Below are 21,142 nucleotides of genomic sequence, written 5' to 3' on the forward strand. Positions count from 1 at the left end.
ACCTTCTCCAGAGGTCACTGGAGGCCCCTGGCCCACTCTGCCCGGCTTGTGCCCATCTTGTCTGACTGCCTGAACCTCCCACAGCGCTCTCCCCCCCCACCGCCCCCCCCAAGAGGCTCCAGTATGGCGTATTGTCTGAGACAGGCGTCCGGTTTTGATTCGGTGCCCCCAGGCGCTGGAAAACCCACCATCTCTTGGGAAGAGGATCCAGGAGTTAGATACCCTCCATGTAAAAAACATGCCCCCTGTTTCTGGTCTGAATTTGGTGCGTGCCCGTGCCCAGCCCCTGCCAGACTGAAGAGCCTCTGCTGTGAGAAATCTCCTCCCACCGACGGGGCGCACAGACTGGGCACAAAAACCCCCAAAGCTGCTCTTGCTGAACAAAATGGCTGGCACTTCCTGACGGTGCAGCCTATGGCAGGGGCTGCAGCCCTCAGCTCCGTTCTGATTGGGCTTTTCTGAGCCTTTTGCTTGCTGGGAATGTCCCGGGGGTAGGGGGACCCCAGAACTGGATGCGGGTCCCACTAGTAGGCTCCGTAATGCCCTGTGAAGTGGTAACTCCCCCTCCCAACTCCATCCCTGGGTGGAGGTAACCTCCAGCCTCTCTCCCCCCAGGCCACCTCTTGCCCTCCCCCCACCCTGGCCCTGCCCCCTGGAGGGCCCTCTTTGACCCGGGGCAGGAAGGAGCAATACCAGGGGTGATGAGTGAAGCACTGTTTTATTGCAGTGAGTCACAGGCAATGAGCGAGGGTGGAGGGTAGGGGCTGCCCCCTCAGGGAGCTGGGGCAGGGCCGGGTGTAGAGCTGAGTCCAGGGAGCAGGGGCGTCTCTGGCAGAGCAGAGTGGGGAGTCTCAGGCCAGCGGAGAGGTGTGGGCAGCAGGATCCCGTGGGGGGGAACAGCCCCCTCAGTACTTGCAGGTAAAGGGCAGGCGAGTTTGGCAGCTGACGCTTCTTCAGTGATCACCTGGCAGAGAGAGAGGTTAGTCCCCTCCCAGCTGGCACCTGGCACCCAGCTCACAGCAAACCCTGGATTCCTTGCCCCAGACTCCCATAGCACCACTAACCCAGATCCTCTGCCCCAAACCCACAGCCCCATCTACCCTCGGATCCCCTGCCCCACACCCCACGGTTCCACCTACCCTCAGATCCCCTACCCCACGGCCTCACCTCCCCTCGCATCCCCTGCCCTACACCCCATGACCCCACCTACACTCAGATCCCCGGTTTCCCTGCCCAAGGGTTCTTGTTCCCACAAGCAGTGAATAGATCACCACCTCCGCCCTTCCCCCCACAGCGGGATCCTCACCTGCAGTGCACAGGGCAACACACATTTTCCAAAAGCACCAGGGGTTCCCTCCAGCCCAGTTGGAGTAGTTCCAGGGACTGTGGCTGATCCAGCAGGAGTGCACACGCCAGAACTGTGGGGAAGTGGCTGGAGTAGGATCTGTGCTGTCCCATCTGCAGAGTGTCCCAGGAAATCCCCTCCCCTCCAGCCCCTGCATTGGAGCCTGCCAGGGGCCACAGTGAGGGGCTCTGGATTTGCTGGAAAGTACCTGTGACTTGCTGGCACCAGTCTCTGCTCTGGCACCAGCCCTGGCACCTCATGGGCAGCCAAGGTCAATGAGTCACAAGGATACTGCCAGCTATCTGGGGGTCAGCTGGGACCCACACCTGAGCTGCCCAGGCCTACCTCCCAGGGTGCAAGCGGGGGGTGGGCTGGGGCTGCCCTGAGCGGGGTCCCAGCTGGGGACACACTGAGCTGCAGTGGAGGATGGATTCCCCTGTCCGCTCTGCACTGGAGGGGAGGCCAGCCTCAGAGCTGGCAGGGCCCTGATGAGGGAGTCGGGGTGTGTGTGTGTTCTGGGCCAGGCCCAGGCAGGGAGGAACGGGGGCAGCAGGGCCAGACGCTCTCCTTACCCAGCGGGAGGTGACGCCTCCGATCCACACCTGGCCCCAGTTGGTGTGGGCGTGCGCTGTGCAGCGCAGGCGCTCATTGGTCGAATGGCTGTGGATGGAGGCCAGGCGGCCACGGTAGCAGCGAGTACACAGTTTCTGTGGGGAAAGAGTGATGGGGACATGGGGCAGTCAGGGCCCAGGCACAGAGTCACATCCACCGGCCACCACCCCATGCACCATCCACTGCCCCTATGCCCCCCATGTCACCCCTTCGTCCCCTCCACTGCCCCTATACTGTCTCCACTACCCCACTGCCATCTACTGTCCCTCCACTGCCTCCATGGGCGCCCCATCACCCCTATGCCACCACCCCATGCCCCCTCCACCGCCCCCATGCCTCCTCCACTGCCTCCATGGGCCCCCCCATCACCCCCTATGCCACCACCCCATGCCCCCTCCACCGCCCCCATACCTCCTCCACTGCTTCCATGGGCCCCCCCATCACCCCTATGCCACCCCTCCACCAGCCCCATGCCTCCTCCACTGCCTCCATGGGCCTCCATCACCCCTATGCCACCCCTCCACCAGCCCCATGCCTCCTCCACTGCCTCCATGGGCCCCCATCACCCCTATGCCACCCCTCTACCAGCCCCATGCCTCCTCCATGGGCCATCCACCAGCTCCATGGGCTTTCCACCCCACTTCCTGACTCTTCTGCACGTCCTCCCCACCACCTGTCCCCTTGCCCCACTCACTTGGGCTCTCTAAAATGGCTGGCAATTGTTCACAAACACATAGTGACAGGTGTGGCCCTCAGTGCTCGGCACTATCATCCTGAAGCTCTCACTCTCCATGGGGCATGGTGGCTCTGGCTCCCCCAGCTCCTCCTCGCCTTGCTCAGCTGGTACCTCCTGCTCTGGGGTGCCCTCATCTGAGGGTGGGTGCGAGAGACACCAATTGGCCCTTCCAGCCGCAAGACGCAGCCCAGATCTCAAACAATCCTTGGAGGCAGGATCAGCTCTAGCAGCCGAGGACACAGGTGTCCAGGATAGAGAGGGTAGGGGCATCATTGCGGGGCCAGGGGACCCTGGTGTCCAGGCTACGGTGAGGCAGAAGGTTACTGGGGGCAGGGGACCCAGGTGTCTGGAACAGAGTGGGGCTGGGGACTAACCGAGCACAGGTCTGGGGTATCGGAGCCCCGTACAGTGCTTGCTGGGGTCTGACCCAAGCCCATGGGGTCCATGCAGTGTCTGCTGGGGACGGGGGGTGGAGGTTCCCATTGGAGGCAGTGGCCTGTGGGTCAGGTTCCCCACAGAGTTGGGGAGGGGCTGTAGCCACGGGGTCTTGGGCCCTAGGACTTACGGAGCTGGCGAGCAGAGATGGCCCCCAGGAGGGCAAGGAGTAGGGACAGCTTCATCTTGGGCAGACCTGGTGGGGGGGGTGGACCGCTGTGAGACAGAGACAGATTGACCCCCCCGATCTAAACCCCCTCAATCACTGAGCCAAGACTGACGCCCCTGCCTAGAGTCCACTCCCTCCCTCCACTTAGCTCAGACTGACCCCCCCCGTCTAGGGACACCCCAATCACTGAGCCATGACCTATCACCAAGCTCCCCTGGGTGGATGACCACCCCCCAACCAAGGCAGCCTTTCCCAGCTAAGGTAGGGCTGGGCCAAGCAAAGGGGGAGGAGGGAACCCGGGTCCTTGGCTCAATGTGGGAGCAGAGGGGCTCTCACTCACCTGCCCAGAAACACAGGGACAAGGGGGTACATGCACACATTGGCTATGGGCAGAAGCAGTCAGGAAAATTCCAGCACGTACTGTTAGCCTGTGGAACACCCTGCCACAGGATACAAGGGGCCAAGAGCACTGAGCAGTGCCAGGCCTTTCTGGGCATCAGAGCAGCCTCAGTGGCCAACAGTGAGGCCTCGTGATCTCAGTCTCCAGGGCAGGAGCTGAGCAGCCCCTGGAGTCAGGCAGCGATCTGCTCCTCCCTGCCACAGAGAGGTGAATAATGGCAGTCACCTCTCCAAGGAAACCAGCGCTGGCTGCTGTAAGAGCCAGGCCCCAACCGAGTGACCCCACTCTGGAGCAGGTCCCCATCACCCACCATAGCCCCTGGGGTCACCCAGAGACCCCCACACACCTCTGTGATGGTTGTGGGTCCTCAGCAAGCTCCGATGGCTACAGCCATCTCAGCCCTTTATATTGGGCTGGAACAGGAAGCTGGGGAAAGAGCCACTATCAGCTCCCAGCCCCTTGTGCTCCTCCCCCCTCCCCCGCACCCCATGGCTTGCGACACCCCCACACCCAGTCTGAGCTCTGACCTACGAGCTACCCCAGAACCTTGGGGGGACTAGCCAGTGCTGAGTCCTGGGGCACAAATGGGCTTCCTCCACTTCCCATAGTGCCCCCCCCCACACACACACATGACTGGCACTGGTGCCCCTTGCAGAGTTCATCTGGTGCTATGAGCCCTACTTCCAACCCCTGGAGAGCATGTGGGACCCTGAGTGGGGGCTGATGTGGGGGCTCTGCCATGGAACTGACTTTAGTCCCAGCAGAGCTCCGTAAACTCCAAGAGCAGGCAGCCCATTGCACCGTCTGTCTGTGCTTCTGCGTCACACCGGGCATCGGCCCTGCCCAGGGGCTCCTGCCTCCGCCCTCAACAGAGCCAGAGCGCAGCCTCTGGACAGTGACCCCAGCCTGGACTGAAAGACTCTGAGTGACGGAGCATCTGCCCCCGCCTGGGTGAGTTGTCCCCAGGGAGAATCCCCTTCACTGTTCAAACCTGCCTTGGGTTTGCCCTGAATCTCTCTAGCCTCCATCTCCGGCCATCGGGTCTCACTCGGCCTTTGGCCACTACAGCCTGGAGCCATCTTGTCTCAGAGATCTGCTCCCATGGGACCTGTCCCTGGTCTTTTGGGTCTGCCTCTTCCTGCCCAGCCCCCCAAGAAGTCATGATTTTCCCCACGGACAGGCCACACGGCTGCATCCTCCAGCCCTCCTGCTTCTCCCCGCTAGCACTGCCTGGTGCAGAGGCTTTTCCTCTTGGCAGGGGCACAGCTTCCTGTGTTCGCATAAGCACCAGGCAGCCTTGCCCCAAGCGGGCCAGCTTCACTCGGCACAGAGACCGAGTTCAGCCTGGCAGCAGCCAGGGCCCCAGCCAGCCACGCTGTGGCTCTGGCTTGCTACGTCCCTTTGCCTCTCAGGCCTGGTCTACACTTAAAACACTGGCACGGCAACATCAGGGAACCCAGAGTAGCTGTGCTGGCACAACCTCCAGAGTGGACTCAGATGGACGGATGTTGCCATTGGCCTAGTGAACGCTGTTCAGGGAGATGGCGTCTCTACAACAGCAGGAAAGGCTCCTCCACTGGCCTACGGTATGTCTACCCCAGGAGCTGTGCTGGCACAGATTGGGTAGTGTAGACACAGCCTCTGTCCCAAGCCAAGCTCCTGTGTGTCTGGGAACCTTGTCCTGATAATGCTGGTTCCTGACTCCTCCAGTCCTGCTGAGCTCACCCAGGCCTACACCCCAAATTTAGATCCACCGAGCTAAGCCACGCTGTGTGTGTGTGTGTGCGCGTGTGTGTGTGAAAAATGCACCCCCCCACCCCGCCCCCTGAGCACCACAGCTAGGCCGACCTAACCCCCAGTGTAGACATGGCTAGGGAGACAGAAGAAAGAGTCCATCCATCTAGCTACAGTCACCGGAAGCAGTGACGGTGTTTGTCCCAGGGGGCTCCAACAGCAACTCTAGGGTGCTCCCACATATGATACCTGCCAGGCCACGCTGTACAGAGGACAGTGAGCAGGACAGAGCAGCTGATGCCAGGCGGGCCAAATCTGGCTTTCAGGGGACCCCTCTTTGCCTTGAGCCCCTCTGCGATTGCCTGGATCATAGCCGTAGGCACTCGGGTTTTACACCCATTCCGCCTGCTGGGGCTGATGGCTGGTATAGTCGGTCATTGGCTGTGGCCATTGTCTCCTCTGTTAGCACGTGATAGTTGCAAACAGCTCATCATGGTGTAGTCTTACCACCTCAGCCAGCTACCATCCCAAAGGCCTCATGCCTCTGGCTCTGTGCCAGGAGAAGAATGAAAACCCCTTCGCACCCAGCAGGTGACCATGCCAAGGCCAATGGCGGAAAGGAGATGCCTCTTCCTGAGAAAAGTATTACAGACAATTCTCACTTTTGTTACTGTCCCTCACACACTCAGCCCTGCAGACTTCCCTCAAACCCAACCCATGGACCCTGCTAGCCCAGTCCTGAGTTCCCCACACACCCAGCCCCGCCGACTTCCCTCAACCCCGACCCATGGCCCCTGCTAGCACAGCCCTGAGTTCCCCACACACCCAGCCCTGCAGACTTCCTTCAACCCTCACCCATGCCCCCCTGGTAGCCCAGCCCTGAGCTCCCCACACACCCAGCCCCATCGACTTCCCTCAACCCTGACCCACAGCCCCCTGCTAGCCCAGTCTTGAGCTCCCCACATACCCAGCCCACCGATTTCGCTCAACCCCTGCCCACGGCCCCCTGCTAGCCCAGCCCTGAGCTCCCCTGTGATGTTATTGAGATAACCTGTGACAATATAGATCATTGTTGCAACACACATATATTTGCAGCACATATTGAACTAAGGTTCTCGTGTAAAGTATCTATGGAAAGGTTATGATTTGCTGATTATGAGTATGCTATCGTATGGGTGTATCATTTTTGTTGTTGAAGTTATGAATATTGGCTATGTACTTGTATATCAATATGTTTTAATTCTAAGTAGCCTCTGTGAAGCATTTGGTCAGCTTCTTGAGAAGGGGCTGTTCTCAGTAAGTGCCCAGTCAAGAAACACTTAATGACAATGGAGACGCCAATCCACATCTGAGCTTTCCTGGGAAGGTTCAAACTAGCATGTAAACAATGGCGTCGGCCTGTAAAGAACTGAGTCATACATGGACATGTGACTTGCCCATGTGACTCCAAACTTCCATCTTACTGTCTTCTTGCACAGGAGAACCAAGGGGTTTCCACCCACAAGAGAAAAAATATAAAAGGCCATGGAAACTCCTCCATTTTGTCTTCAATCCTGCTTCTTGCCTCTGGAGGAATCTTGCTACAAACTGAAGCTCTGAACAAAGGACTGAATGACCCATCCCAGCTGTGGATGTACTCCAGAGACTTGATTTGAACCTGCAGTTTATTCCACCACTGTTACGAGCCTGAACCAAGAACTTTGCCATTACTGTATGTAATTGATTCCATTTAACCAATTCTAGTTCTCATCTATATCTTTTTGCTTTTATGAATAAACCTTTAGATTTTAGATTCTAAAGGATTGGCAACAGCGTGATTTGTGGGTAAGATCTAATTTGTATATTGACCTGGGTCTGGGGCTTGGGCCTTTGGGATTGGGAGAACCTTTTTCTTTTACTGGCGTATTCGTTTTCATAACCATTCATCCCCATGACGAGTGGCACTGGTGGTGATGCTGGGAAAGTGGAGTGTCTAAGGGAATTGCTTGTGTGACTTGTGGTTAGCCAGTGGGGTAAAACTGAAGTCTTCGCTGTTTGGCTGGTTTGGTTTGCCTGTCTGTGCAAAGGAACCCCAGCCTTGGGCTGTAACTGCCCTGCTCTAAGCAATTTGTACTGAATTGATACTCTCAGAAGTGTCCCACCAAAGGCAGCATCGTTGCAGCAGCCCTGAGCTCCCCACACACCCAGGCCTGCAGATTTCCTTCAACCCCAACCCATGGCCCCTGCTAGACCGCCCACCCCCCAGCCCTGCAGACTTCCATCAACCCAAACCCATGGCCCCCTTCTAGCCCAGCCCTGAACTCCCTACAAACTCAGCCGTGCCAACCGCCTTCATCCCCGACCCACGGCCCTTGCTAGCACAGCCCTGAGGTCCTCACACACCCAGCCCCACCGACTTCCTTTAACCCTGACCCACGGTCCCTGCTAGCCCAGCTCTGAGCTCCCCACACACCCAGCCCTGCCAGCTTCCCTCAACCACAACTCACGGCCCCCTGCTAGCCTAGCCCAGAGCTCCCCACACACTCTGCCCTGCTAACCGCCTTCAGCCCTGACCCACGGCCTCCTTCTAGCCCAGCCCTGAGCTCCCCTCACACCCAGCTCCTCCGACATCCCTCAACCCTAGGGTGACCAGATGTCCTGATTTTATAGGGACAGTCCCAATATTTGGGGCTTTGTCTTAGATAGGCACCTATTACCCCCCACATCCTGTCCTGATTTTTCACACTTGCTATCTGGTCACCCTACTCAGCCCCAACCCATGGCCCCTGCTATCCCAGCCCTGGGGTCACCACACACTCTGCCCTGCCAACTGCCTTCATCCCTGACCTACGGCCCCTGCTAGCTCAGTCCTGAGCTCCCCACGCTCCCAGCCTGCCGACATCCCTCAACCCTGACCCACGGCCTCCTTCTAGCCCAGCTGATGTCAATGGGCCATAGCTGGTGTAAACTGGCCTAAGCTCTGCCATTTTGGTGCATACTCCAAGGACACTGTGCTGAGGAGCTGTGACTGGACATGCTTGATGAATATCACAGGCCCTGCAGCCCTGGGCCAGGGGGATGGGAACAGCTGCTAACATGCAGGGAGCAGCTCCAAGCTATTGTTTTCGGGCTGTTTTCATCTCCACGGGGCGTTCTCCTTCAGCTGTGTGGAGTGTCCCACTCTGATCCCGCAGTACTGCAGAGAGCTGCGTAGAGCCTCTTCAGAGCTCCTGCCAGCCTGGCGCTAGCCAGGCTGTAGTTTGTGGCAGGATGCCTTTGCCAGTTAAAGGCCGACTCTGTGAGTCTTCTCAGTACTCCAAAATCCGCCCGCGGCCATGGACTGGCTTGAAATGCGCCAGGCCTTATAGGCGCACAGGGCAGGGCGAGCAACCCAAATGTGGGGTCGTTGGCCTGAGGGGTTGCTGAGATACAGTGCCCCCAGCAAAATGCTGGCATTTCATAAAGTTCACAGGTCAGGCAACTTTGAAACCGGCCCTGGGCTGGAATCTGTCAATGAGGTAGAGCCGAGTGGGGGAAAAGCCACCTCCATGGGTGTGGGGTTTGGACTCACATGGGGATCTGAGCAGGGCAGATCAGCCAGAACGGGTGGAAACTATTTCAGAAGAGAAGATAAATGGCACATGGGAATGCTCACGGGGCGGTGGATTTGGGGTGCTAGCAGGGGCAAGAGGGTTGGGACTGTGGCGAGGGGTGGGGTATTATGGGGAGGGGTGAATGAGTGGTAGGGGAGGAAAGGGGTTCAGGTGAGGGGTTAGGATGGGAGGGGTTCTGAGAGGCTCTGTCCCTCTGCTGGTGCCTGAGCCCCTCATCCCTGCCCACCATGTGTGCTGGGATAGGGGACAGAAAGGGGGAACTGAGGGGATCAGGAACATCTGAAAAGTAGGAAATGGCCCATTTGGACACACACCACCCCTGTGGGAGGTGGGAGGGGCCAGCTGGAGTGGGGGCGAGGGGCTGGGTTTGGAGGAGGGACCTGGGCTGGGGAAGCGTGGTTGCAGCAGGGGCAGGCACCCCACCGGGGGTGGAGAGCAAAGTGGGGGGCCCCACACACGGTGAAGCTCAGCTGGCGGCCCCCCCAATAAGCAGCTGCCTGTGACAGGTGCACACAACAGCCTAGGGCAGGAGACAGCCAGGGCCACCGCTTTCGTTTTCAGGGATTCTGCAGAGCTAGTGAATGGCTTCCTGGACTGGGCAGGGGAGGGGCGTGGGCAAGGTTGGGGGACTTCCTGTGGTGGGGCAGGGGGTGGAGAAGGAGAGAGATCCCCACACACATCTTTGCAGCTACAGTGACAATCGGGTCATCAAACTGCCAAGGTTCGGGACCAGAGAGTCCACGGGAGGGGGTGGGGTGTCTCACAGCGGCCCAGTTCGCAGCTACATGTTGCAAATGCTTCAATTGCACTGCACCAAACTGTACAGAAGGGGGCAGGTGGAATTGGAGAGCAACCTTGTGGTCTAGTGGAAGGACCACTGGCCTGGGAATTTTTGCTACTTATCTCGCCACAGCACGGTGTCAGTTTACCCTCACGCTGTAGCTCCTGGTTGCCAGAGATTTAAGATTGGCTGAACTCACTGTTCTGGATGGGCCCAAGCTCCCACCAGGCAACTGGCACTCAGCACTGATTGTCAGCAAATCCCCTCCGCCTTTCAGCCTGGCTTTGTCGACCAAGATCAGGGCCCCCTTTGTGCCAGGCACCGGACAGACCCTGATTGAGATCGAGGCCACCATTGTACTAGGTGCTGCACAGACAATCAAGAGACAGCCCCCTACCCGAAAGAGTTCACAGTCTGAATAGAGAAGGGTGGGGAGGGGAAATTGAGGCATGGCGCTGGGATGTGACTGGTCCAGGTCACAACACAGGTGGGTGCAAAGCCAGGCAAAGAACCCAGCTGTCCTGACTCCCACCTTCTGTCCTGCCCACTGAGCCAGCTAAGCCCGTCTTAACCTCCCCACTTAACGATTCTCCCAGGATGCACCAAGCCAAGGCCCAGCCTGACCCAGCTGCTGTCTGGGCAGGTGCCGGGAGGTGCAGGGGTAACCCCGGTGCTCACAGCCCTGGGGACAACTCGCCTGTGGAGGGTGGGGGCGGGGAGGGGGCAGATGCTCCATCACTCGGAGTCTTTCAGTCCAGCCCTCTCTAGAGGCTCCGCGCTGGCTCCGTTGGGGTGGGAGGCAGGAGCCCCTGGGCAGGGCTAGTGCCTGGTATGATGCAGGAGCACAGACAGACGGCACAATGGGCTGCCTGCTCTTGGAGTCTATGAAACTCTGCTGGGACTAAAGGCAGCTCCATGGCAGAGCCCCCGCTCAGCCCCCACTCGGGGCCCCCAGAGCTTCCACATTCTCCAGGGGGTTGGAAGTGGGGCTCATGGGGCCTGATGAACTCTGCAAGGGGCATCAGTGCCAGCTGTGTGGGGGGGGCACTATGGAAAGCTGAGGGGGGTGCATTTGTGCCCCAGGGCTCAGCACTGGCCAGTCCCCCCCAGACTTGGGGGTCCCAGTGCCACTGCTCACCACAGTCAGGGAAGGGCCACTTGCCAGGCTCTGGGTGATCACCCCACTCCAGTCCCAGGGCCACTGGTCAGGGTCCCATGGCAGTGGAGGGGGTCCATGGCTCTGAGGGGTTCACCCCCCAGGGAGTGCTGGTGGGGAAGGGGAGGGAACCCTAATGCTGGCACTCACAGGGTAGAGGGCACCAGCCCGTTGGCTGCTGTCCCATTCCCTGTGGCCAGGCACCCAGCACTGCAGCCAGCGGTGAAACGGCCCCGGGGTCCCAGCATGGCCGTTGCTTTGTGAAATCCTCTTGTGAAACCTGCCCAGCACTTGGGGGAGATGCTTATCTGCAGGGACGCCCTGAGCCAGCAGGGCCTGAGAGTGGACTGGTGACGGGGGGGGGGGGGGGAAAGAGAGTGACAGCAGCATTCCTCAATCCTGCCCACAGCACCTGTTTGCGTAGCCTTGGCTCTCCCCCTCCTCAGCTCTGCCAGTGCCCATCTCTCCTGACCCACAGCCCCTGTTAGCCCAGCCTTACAGTCTGGGTCACTCTAAAGCGGGTCCTCGAGTGGCTGGGAGTCCAGCTCTCTGCTACCATCAGCAGAGGGTGACTCCCGGACCCCCTATGGTCTATGGGAGTTGGGGGCACTTTGTAGACAGCTCGTTTGTAAACTCCTCTGATGGCCCCTGGAGGGTGACATAGGGCAGCTGGTGGGTCAGAACCAAGCCTGGGTGTGGGGGTGTCGCAAGCCGTGGGGTGAGGGGTGGGGGGAGGAGGAGCACAAGGGGCTGGGAGCTGATAGTGGCTCTTTCCACAACCCCAGCTTCCTGTTCCAGCCCAATATAAGGGACTGGGATGGCTGTAGCCATCGGAGCTTGCTGAGGACCCACAGCCATCACAGAGGTGGATGTGGGAGGGGTCTCTAGGTGACCCCAGGGGCTATGGGGGGTGATGGGGACCCGCTCCAGAGTGGGGTCACTCGGTTGGGGCCTGGCTCTTACAGCAGCCAGTGCTGGTTTCCTTGCAGAAGTGACTGCCATTATTCACCTCTCTGTGGCAGGGAGGAGCAGATCGCTGCCTGACTCCAGGGGCTGCTCAGCTCCTGCCCTGGAGACTGAGATCACGAGGCCTCACTGTTGGCCACTGAGGCTGCTCTGATGCTCAGAAAGGCCTGGCACTGCTCAGTGCTCTTGGCCCCTTATATCCTGTGGCAGGGAGTTCCATAGGCTAACAGCACATGCTGGGTTCTCTCTGCCACTTTCTGTCAATAGTCAATGGATGCCCATAGCCCATTATCCCTGTGTTACAGGGCAGGTGAGTGAGAGCCCCCCTGCCTCCCCACCAGCTGAGCCAAGGCTCCAGGCTCTCTTCTTCCCCCTTGCTTGGCCCAGCCCTACCTTAGCTGGAAATGGCTGCCTTGGCTGGAGGGCAGTCATTAGCCCAGAGGAGTTTGGTGGTGTCAAGGTTCCTTCCCCACTCTGAACTCTAGGGTACAGATGTGGGGACCTGCATGAAAACCTCCTAAGCTTACTTTTACCAGCTTAGGTTAAAACTTCCCCAAGGTACAAATTCATTTTACCCTTTGCCTTTGGATTTCCACTGCCACCACCAAACTTTATCTGGGTTTACTGGGAAACGTAGTTTGGACACGTCTTTCCACCCAAAATCCTCCCAACCCTTGCACCCCACTTCCTGAGGAAGGTTTGGTAAAAATCCTCACCAATTTGCTTAGGTGACCACAGACCCAAACCCCTGGATCTGAGAACAATGAAAAAGCATTCAGTTTCCTTACAAGAAAACTTTTAATAGAAGTAAAGGAATCACCTCTGTAAAATCAGGATGGTAGATACCTTACAGGGTAATTAGATTCAAAACATAGAGAATCCCTGTAGGCAAAACCTTAACCTACAAAAAAGACACACAGACAGGAATAGTCATTCTATTCAGCACAGCTCTTTTCTCAGCCATTTAAAGAAATCATAATCTAACACATACCTAGCTAGATTACTTACTAAAAGTTCTAAGACTCCATTCCTGTTTTGTCCCCGGCAAAAGCAGCATACAGACAGACCCAGACCCTTTGTTTTTCTCCCTCCTCCCAGCTTTTGAAAGTATCTTGTCTCCTCATTGGTCATTTTGGTCAGGTGCCAGCGAGGTTACCTTTAGCTTCTTAACCCTTTACAGGTGAGAGGATTTTTCCTCTGGCCAGGAAGGATTTTAAAGGGGTTTACCCTTCCCTTTATATTTATGACAGGTGGTAGGTCAGGGTGCAGTGGCAGGAGGTCCCTAGGTGCGGGGGGTGGGGGTCAATCTGAGCTAAGTGGAGGGAGGGAGATGGACTCTAGGCAGGGGGGTTAGTATGGGCTCACTAACTGTTGGTGGGGGGGGGGGGCTGGGTAGAAGGGGCTCAATCTGTTTCTGTCTCACAGCAGTTCGCCACCCCAGGTCTGCCCAAGATGAAGCTGTTCCTGGTCGTGGCACTCGTCCTGCTGGTGGCCATCTCTGCTCGCCAGCTCCGTAAGTCCTGGGGCCCAAGTCTCTGTGGCTACAGCCCCTCCCCCACCCTGTGGGGAGCCTGACCCACAGGCCACTGCCCCAGTAGGAACCTCCACACCCCCAGCAGACACTGTATGGGTCCCATGGGCTTGGGTCAGACCCAAGCAAGCACAGTACGGGGCTCAGTAACCCCAGATCTGTGCTCAGCTAGTCTCCAGCCCCACTCTGTTCTGGACACCTGAGTCACCTGTCCTCAATAACCTTCAGCCCCACTGCAGCCTGAAGACCAGGGTCCCCTGGCCCCTCAATAACCCTATGACCCTCTCCATCTGGAACATCAAAGTCCCCTGACCCCCCAATGACACCCTGACCCTCTCTATCCCGGACACCTGTGTCCCCGGCCACTGGATCAGCTCCATCTCCCTGCTCCATGGATTGTTTGAGATCTGGGCTGCATATTGCTGCTGGAAGGGCCAACTGGTGTCTCTCGCACCCACCCTCAGATGAGGGCTCCCTGGAGCAGGAGGTACCAGCCGAGCAAGGCGAGGAGGAGCCCGGGGAGCCAGAGCCACCATGCCCCACAGAGAGCTAGAGCTTTAGGATGATAGAATCATAGAATATCAGGGTTGGAAGGGACCTCAGGAGGTCATCTAGTCCAACCCCCTGCTCAAAGCAGGACCAATCCCCAACTAAATCATCCCAGCCAGGGCTTTGTCAAGCCTGACCTTAAAAATCTCTAAGGAAGGAGATTCCACCACCTCCCTAGGCAATGCATTCCAGTGTTTTACCACCCTCCTAGTGAAAAAGTTTTTCCTAATATCCAACCTAAACCTCCCCCACTGCAACTTGAGACCATTATTCCTTGTTCTGTCATCAGCTACCACTGAAAACAGTCTAGATCCATCCTCTTTGGAACCCCCTTTCAGGTAGTTGAAAGCAGCTATCAAATCCTCCCTCATTCTTCTCTTCCGCAGACTAAACAATCCCAGTTCCCTCAGCCTCTCCTCATAAGTCATGTGTTCCAGTCCCCTAATCATTTTTGTTGCCCTCCGCTGGACCCTTTCCAATTCTTCCACATCCTTCTTGTAGTGTGGGGCCCAAAACTGGACACTGTACTCCAGATGAGGCCTCACCAATGTCGAATAGAGGGGAACGATAACGTCCCTCGATCTGCTGGCAATGCCCCTACTTATACATCCCAAAATGCCATTGGCCTTCTTGGCAACAAGGGCACACTGTTGTCTCATATTCAGCTTCTCGTCCACTGTAACCCCTAGGTCCTTTTCTGCAGAACTGCTGCCGAGCCATTCGGTCCCTAGTCTGTAGCAGTGCATGGGATTCTTCTGTCCTAAGTGCAGGACTCTGCACTTCTCCTTGTTGAACCTCATCAGATTTCTTTTGGCCCAATCCTCTAATTTGTCTAGGGCCCTCTGTATCCTATCCCTACCCTCCAGCGTATCTACCTCTCCTCCCAGTTTAGTGTCATCTGCAGACTTGCTGAGGGTGCAATCCATGCCATCCTCCAGATCATTTATGAAGATATTGAACAAAACCTGCCCCTGGACCGACCCCTGGGGCACTCCACTTGATACCGGCTGCCAACTAGACATGGAGCCATTGATCACTACCCGTTGAGCCCGACAATCTAGCCAACTTTCTATCCACCTTGTAGTCCATTCATCCAGCCCATACTTCTTTAACTTGCTGGCAAGAATACTGTGGGAGACTGTGTCAAAAGCTTTGCTAAAGTCAAGGAGCAACACATCCACCGCTTTCCCCTCATCCACAGAGCCAGTTATCTCGCCATAGAAGGCAATTAGATTAGTCAGGCATGACTTGCCCTTGGTGAATCCATGCTGACTGTTCCTGATCACTTTCCTCTCCTTTAAGTGCTTCAGAATTGATTCCTTGAGGACCTGCTCCATGATTTTTCCAGGGACTGAGGTGAGGCTGACTGGCCTGTAGTTCCCAGGATCCTCCTCCTTCCCTTTTTTTAAAGATGGGCACTACATTAGCCTTTTTCCAGTCATCCGGGACTTCCCCCGATCGCCATGAGTTTTCAAAGATAATGGCCAATGGCTCTGCAATCACATCTGCCAACTCCTTTAGCACTCTTGGATGCAGTGTAATCTGGCCCCATGGACTTGTGCTCGTCCAGCTTTTCTAAATAGTCCCAAACCACTTCTTTCTCCACAGAGGGCAGGTCACCTCCTCCCCATGCTGTGCTGCCCAGTGCAGTAGTCTGGGAGCTGACCTTGTTCGTGAAGACAGAGGCAAAAAAAGCATTGAGTACATTAGCTTTTTCCACATCCTCTCTCACTAGGTTGCCTCCCTCATTCAGTAAGGGGCCCACACTTTCCTTGACTTTCTTCTTGTTGCTAACATACCTGAAGAAACCCTTCTTGTTACTCTTAACATCTCTTGCTAGCTGCAACTCCAGGTGTGATTTGGCCTTCCTGATTTCACTCCTGCATGCACGAGCAATATTTTTATACTCTTCTCTGGTCATTTGTCCAATCTTCCACTTCTTGTAAGCTTCTTTTTTGTGTTTAAGATCAGCAAGGATTTCACTGTTAAGCCAAGCTGGTCGCCTGCCATATTTATTTTAAAAGGTATACTCACCAGAGGTCCCTTCTCCACCTAGCAGGTCCGGGAGGCAGCCTGGGTGGGTTCAGGGGGTACTGCCTCCAGGTCCAGGGTGAGAAACAGTTCTGGCTGTCGGGAAAAATGGTTTCTCCACTTGTTTGCTGTGAGCTATCTTCCTCATCCCCAAAACCTGCTTCCATGTTGCCTCCATCTCCATTGAAGGAGTCAAACAACACGGCTGGGGTAGTGGTGGCTGAACCCCCTAAAATGGCATGCAGCTCATCATAGAAGCGGCATGTTTGGGGCTTTGACCCGGAGCGGCCGTTCGCCTCTCTGGTTTTCTGGTAGGCTTGCCTCAGCTCCTTAAGTTTCACGCGGCACTGCTTTGGGTCCCTGTTATGGCCTCTGTCCTTCATGCCCTGGGAGATTTTGACAAATTGTTTTGGCATTTCGAAAACTGAAACGGAATTCTGATAGCACGGATTCCTCTCCCCATACAGCGATCAGATCCCGTATCTCCCGTTCGGTCCATGCTGGAGCTCTTTTGCGATTCTGGGACTCCATCATGGTCACCTCTGCTGATGAGCTCTGCATGGTCACCTGCAGCTTGCCATGCTGGCCAAACAGGAAATTGAAATTCAAAAGTTCGTGGGCCTTTTCCTGTCTACTTGGCCAGTGCATCTGAGTTGAGAGTCCTGTCCAGAGCGGTCACAATGGAGCACTGTGGGATAGCTCCCAGAGGCCAATACCGTCTAATTGCATCCACAGTACCCCAAATTCAACACAGCAAGGCCGATTTCAGCGCTAATCCCCTTGTCGGGGGTGGAGTAAGGAAATCGATTTTAAGAGCCCTTTAAGTCGAAAAAAAGGGCTTCGTCGTGTGGACGGGTGCAGGGTTAAATCAATTTAATGCTGCTAAATTCAACCTCAACCCCTCGTGTAGACCAGGGCTAAGACAAACAAGTTTGTTTTCGTTTACAGGAGACATTCATATGAGCCTTCATGCTTCGGCCACCATTTCAGAGGACATGCTTCCATGCTGATGACACTCATTAAAAAAATAATGCGTTAATTCAGTTTGTGACTGAACTCTTTGAGGGAGAATTGTATGTCCCCTCCTCTTTTTTACCCAGAGCAGGGAACATAATATATTTCATGTTATAGCAGTCTCGGATGATGACCCAGCACATGTGGTTCATTTTAAGAACACTGAGCTATAGCTCATGAAAGCTTGTGCTCAAATAAATTTGTTAGTCTCTAAGGTGCCACAAGTCCTCCTTTTCTTTTCACTGCAGATTTCACAAAACACAAAGAAGGTACCAATGTGAGATTTCTTAAGATAGCTACAGCACTTGACCCAAGGTTTAAGAATCTGAACTGCCTTCCAAAATCTGAGAGGGACAAAGTGTGGAGCATGCTTTCAGAAGTCTTAAAAGAACAACACTCCAACGCAGAAACGACAGAACCTGAACCACCTAAATAAATAAATAAAAATCAACCTTCTGCTGGTGGCATATGACTCAGATAATGAAAATGAACATGTATTAGTCTGCACTGCTTTGGATTGTTATCGAGCAGAACCCATCATCACCATGTATGCATGTCCTCTGGAATGGTGGTTGAAGCATGACAGGACATATGAATCTTTACCGCATCTGGCACATAAATATCTTGCGATGCCGGTTACAACAGTGCCATGAAAATGCCTATTCTCCCTTTCAGGTGACATTGTAAAACAAGAAGCAGGCAGCATTATCTTCTGCAAATATGAACAAACTTGTTTGTCTGAGTGATTGGCTGAACAAGAAGTAGGACTCAGTGGACTTGGAGGCTCAAATTTTAAATTGTTTTATTTTTGAATGCAGGTTTTGTACATAATTCTACATTTGTAAGTTCAACTTTCATGATAAAGAGATTGCACTACAGTACTTGTATTAAGTAAACTGAAAAATACAATTGGTTTTTTTACAGTGCAAATACTTCTAATCAAAAATAAATATAAAGTGAGCACTGTGCATTTTGTATTCTGTGTTGTAATTGAAATCAATATATTTGAAAATGTAGAAAACATCCAAAAGGTATTCAAATATTGTTTAACAGTGTGATTAATTGTACGATTAATCACAATCTTTTAATAGCGCAATTAATCATGATTTTTTTTAAATGGCTTGACAGCCCTAGTATAAACCCAAAATTGTACTGTCTTGTGCTGCACAGGGATCTGTACAATGTAAGCTCATTAATAAAGTTTGCCTTCCCCTCGATGTGGGAAAGATATGCAACAAGCCTGTGTTAACCAAGCTGAGATTTTTCCTCAGACACTTCACTCAAAGGCACACTGGTCTAGATAAAGCAAAAAGAAGTTTATTAACTACAGAAGGATAGATTTTAAGTGATTGTAAGAAATAGAAAACAGATCAAAGATAACCAAGTAAATAAACAAAAATGCAAACTAAGCATAACATACTAGAAAGATTGGATATGAATTAGCAATTTCTCACCCTGACTCATGATACAAGTAGTCCACCAGGTTTCCATACACATGCTAGAAATCCTTTTAACCTGGGACCAGCACTTCCCCCAGTTCAGTCTTTGTTCCTCTGGTGGTTTCCAGGTGTGTCCGTGTGTGGGGAGTGAGGTCACTAGATGAGGTCACACCCTGCCTTATATAGCTTTACCATACAGCGGGAACCCTTTGTTTGAAAGTCAGTTCCCAGACCAGCTTGTGGAAAAATACAGGTACCAAAATGGAATTCAGTGTCCAATGGACTTGTCACATGCCCTTGCATGCCCCGCTGAGTCATAGAAGCCATTACTTACAGGCTGGCTGGAGCTCTCTCAGGAAAGCTAAGCTCTTCCATGGCCCATTGTCTTTGCTGAAGGGTCATCAGTGCTGTTTACCTTCTTCATTGCTGTACCTGAAAGGTTAGCTGTGGGTGTTTCCAGATTAAGCACATTTGAAATACAGATACTTAGTCAATATTCATAACTTCAGATACAAAAATGATACATGTATACAACTACGATAATCATATTCAGCAAATCATAACTTTTTCAATGACACTTAACAAGGAGGTTTCAGAGTAGCAGCCGTGTTAGTCTGTATCCACAAAAAGAAAAGGAGTACTTGTGGCACCTTAGAGACGAACACATTTATTTGAGCATAAGCTTTCGTGAGCTACAGCTCACTTCATCAGATGCATGCAGTGGAAATTTGTTGGTCTCTAAGGTGCCACAAGTACTCCTTTTCTTTTCACCTAACAAGAAATATCTTGTACAAAATGCATCATAATTATGTCATAATTACATCATAATAATATAACGAGGAAGAATATGGGGTGCAGTGTCACAACTTCATTAACCCCACTGCCCACCCTCAGCTCCTACCTCACTGCTGACAATCCCCACAGCAAGAAGCCCCTGTGCTCTGCTAGTGACACGACGTACACAACTCAGCACTGAAATGAGGCAGATCAGATCTCCCCAGGTATATGTGCACCTCTCCTGTTATCAGAAACATGGGAGGGGGCTCACATACACCCCCAGAGGGGCACAGCCCCCCAGGGCACCTCATCACAGCTGTCACCATCATAGCTCTGCCAAGCAACTGCAGCCAAGCTCTCCTCCATTCAGTACAGTGACAGCTAGCCCAGTGACTGCAGCCAGACTGCGTGAAGAGACTTGCCAGTGACTCGAGCGATCTCTGGTGGGCAGAGTTAAGGTTACATGGGCATTTATCTTCATGCTGTAGCTCCTGATTTTCTAATATTTAAGTTTGGCTGAACTTGCCATTCTGGAGGGGCCCAAGCTCGCACCAGGCAGCTGCCACTGGGCATTGATTGTCAGCGAATTCCCTCCGCCTTCAGCCTGGCTTTCCCAGCCAACCTACGGCCCCTCAGAGGCCACGGACCAGTGGCTGCGCAATGTCAGCTTGTCCTGAGTAGGCTGGCGTGCGTCACTGCAGAGCCGTCCGGCTTGCGGCGCGCCCTGAAGGGGCAGGAGGCTCTAAACAGTGGCAGCATTTTCACTCGCTGTCGAGCCACAGGGCGAATCGGGGAGGTGGGGGTGCTGCAGCCTGAAGGTGCCGTCCCAGAGTCGGAGAGCTGCAGGACTTGCCCTGGGGAAAAGCTAGGCCTGGAGCATGGCAAGGAATAGGGGCACTGCCAGAAGCCTGGACACAGGACCCCATGGGGAGCTGTAACTGCCATGTGCTGGGTACTGCCCAGACTCAGACCAAGATCAGGGCCCCATTGTGACAGGCACTGCCCAGATACCAACCGAGATCAGGGCCCACATTGTGCTGGGTTCTGCATATACAACAAGCAAGAAACAGCCGCTACCCAAAAAAGTTCAGTCTGAAAAGAGAACGGTGGGCAGGGGAAACTGAGACACAGGGCTGGGATGTGACTGACCCATGGTCACATCACAGATAGGTGCAAAGCCAGGCAAAGAACCCAGATCTCCTGACTCCCACTTGCTGTCCTGCCCACTGAGCCAGCTAAACCCATCTTAATCTCCCCACTTAACGATTCTCCCAGGATGCCCCAGACCAAGTCCTGGCCTGACCAGGCTACTCAGTGGGTAGGTGCAGGGGTAACCCCAGTGCTCACAGCCCTGGGGACAACTCGCCTGGCGGGGGCAGATGCTCTATCATTCAGAGTCTTTCAGTCCAGACTGGGGTCTCTTTCCAGAAGCTGCGCTCTGGCTCAGTTGGGGCGAGAGGCAGGAGCCCTTGGTCAAGGCTGGGACCCATTGTGACACTAGAGCGCAGACAGACGGCACAATTTGCTGCCTACTCTTGGAGTCTACGAAGCTCTGCTTGTGTAAGGGGACTGTTGCCCCCTTACTAACATTCAGTGGGGGTGTTTTAGGTGCTAGCTCCCAGTACTAAAAGGGGAAGGGTCTAAGGGAAATCAGGATCCTGAGACTGATAGTCCCCACGAACAATGGGGAGAGGCCAATGCACCCTGAATGACAGGGCGGGCAGGCTAATCAGGGAGTCAGGAGGCCAGGGAGGTCCTGTCCTCCATGTGAGCTGGAATTGCCTGGGTCAGACAGAGTGGGGCCGAGCTAAGGAGACAGCAGGGGCGCAAGCTGAGCTGGGGAGCAGAGCTGTGCCAGATCCAGAGAGAGCAGA

General features: G+C 54.7%; 1 protein-coding gene across 1 annotated transcript; it reads right to left on the bottom strand.

Moving 5' to 3' along the window:
- Positions 1-772: 772 nt before the first annotated feature.
- On the bottom strand, positions 773-3,313 carry LOC141989704 (bone marrow proteoglycan-like). Its single transcript, XM_074956636.1, is given in 5 exon segments — positions 773-828; positions 1,307-1,418; positions 1,918-2,052; positions 2,652-2,827; positions 3,259-3,313. Coding segments are annotated over 5 exon segments (534 nt in total).
- Between the last annotated feature and the right edge of the window lie 17,829 nt (positions 3,314-21,142).

Source organism: Natator depressus, chromosome 6 (genome assembly GCF_965152275.1).
Source record: "Natator depressus isolate rNatDep1 chromosome 6, rNatDep2.hap1, whole genome shotgun sequence".
Classification (NCBI taxonomy): domain Eukaryota; kingdom Metazoa; phylum Chordata; order Testudines; family Cheloniidae; genus Natator; species Natator depressus.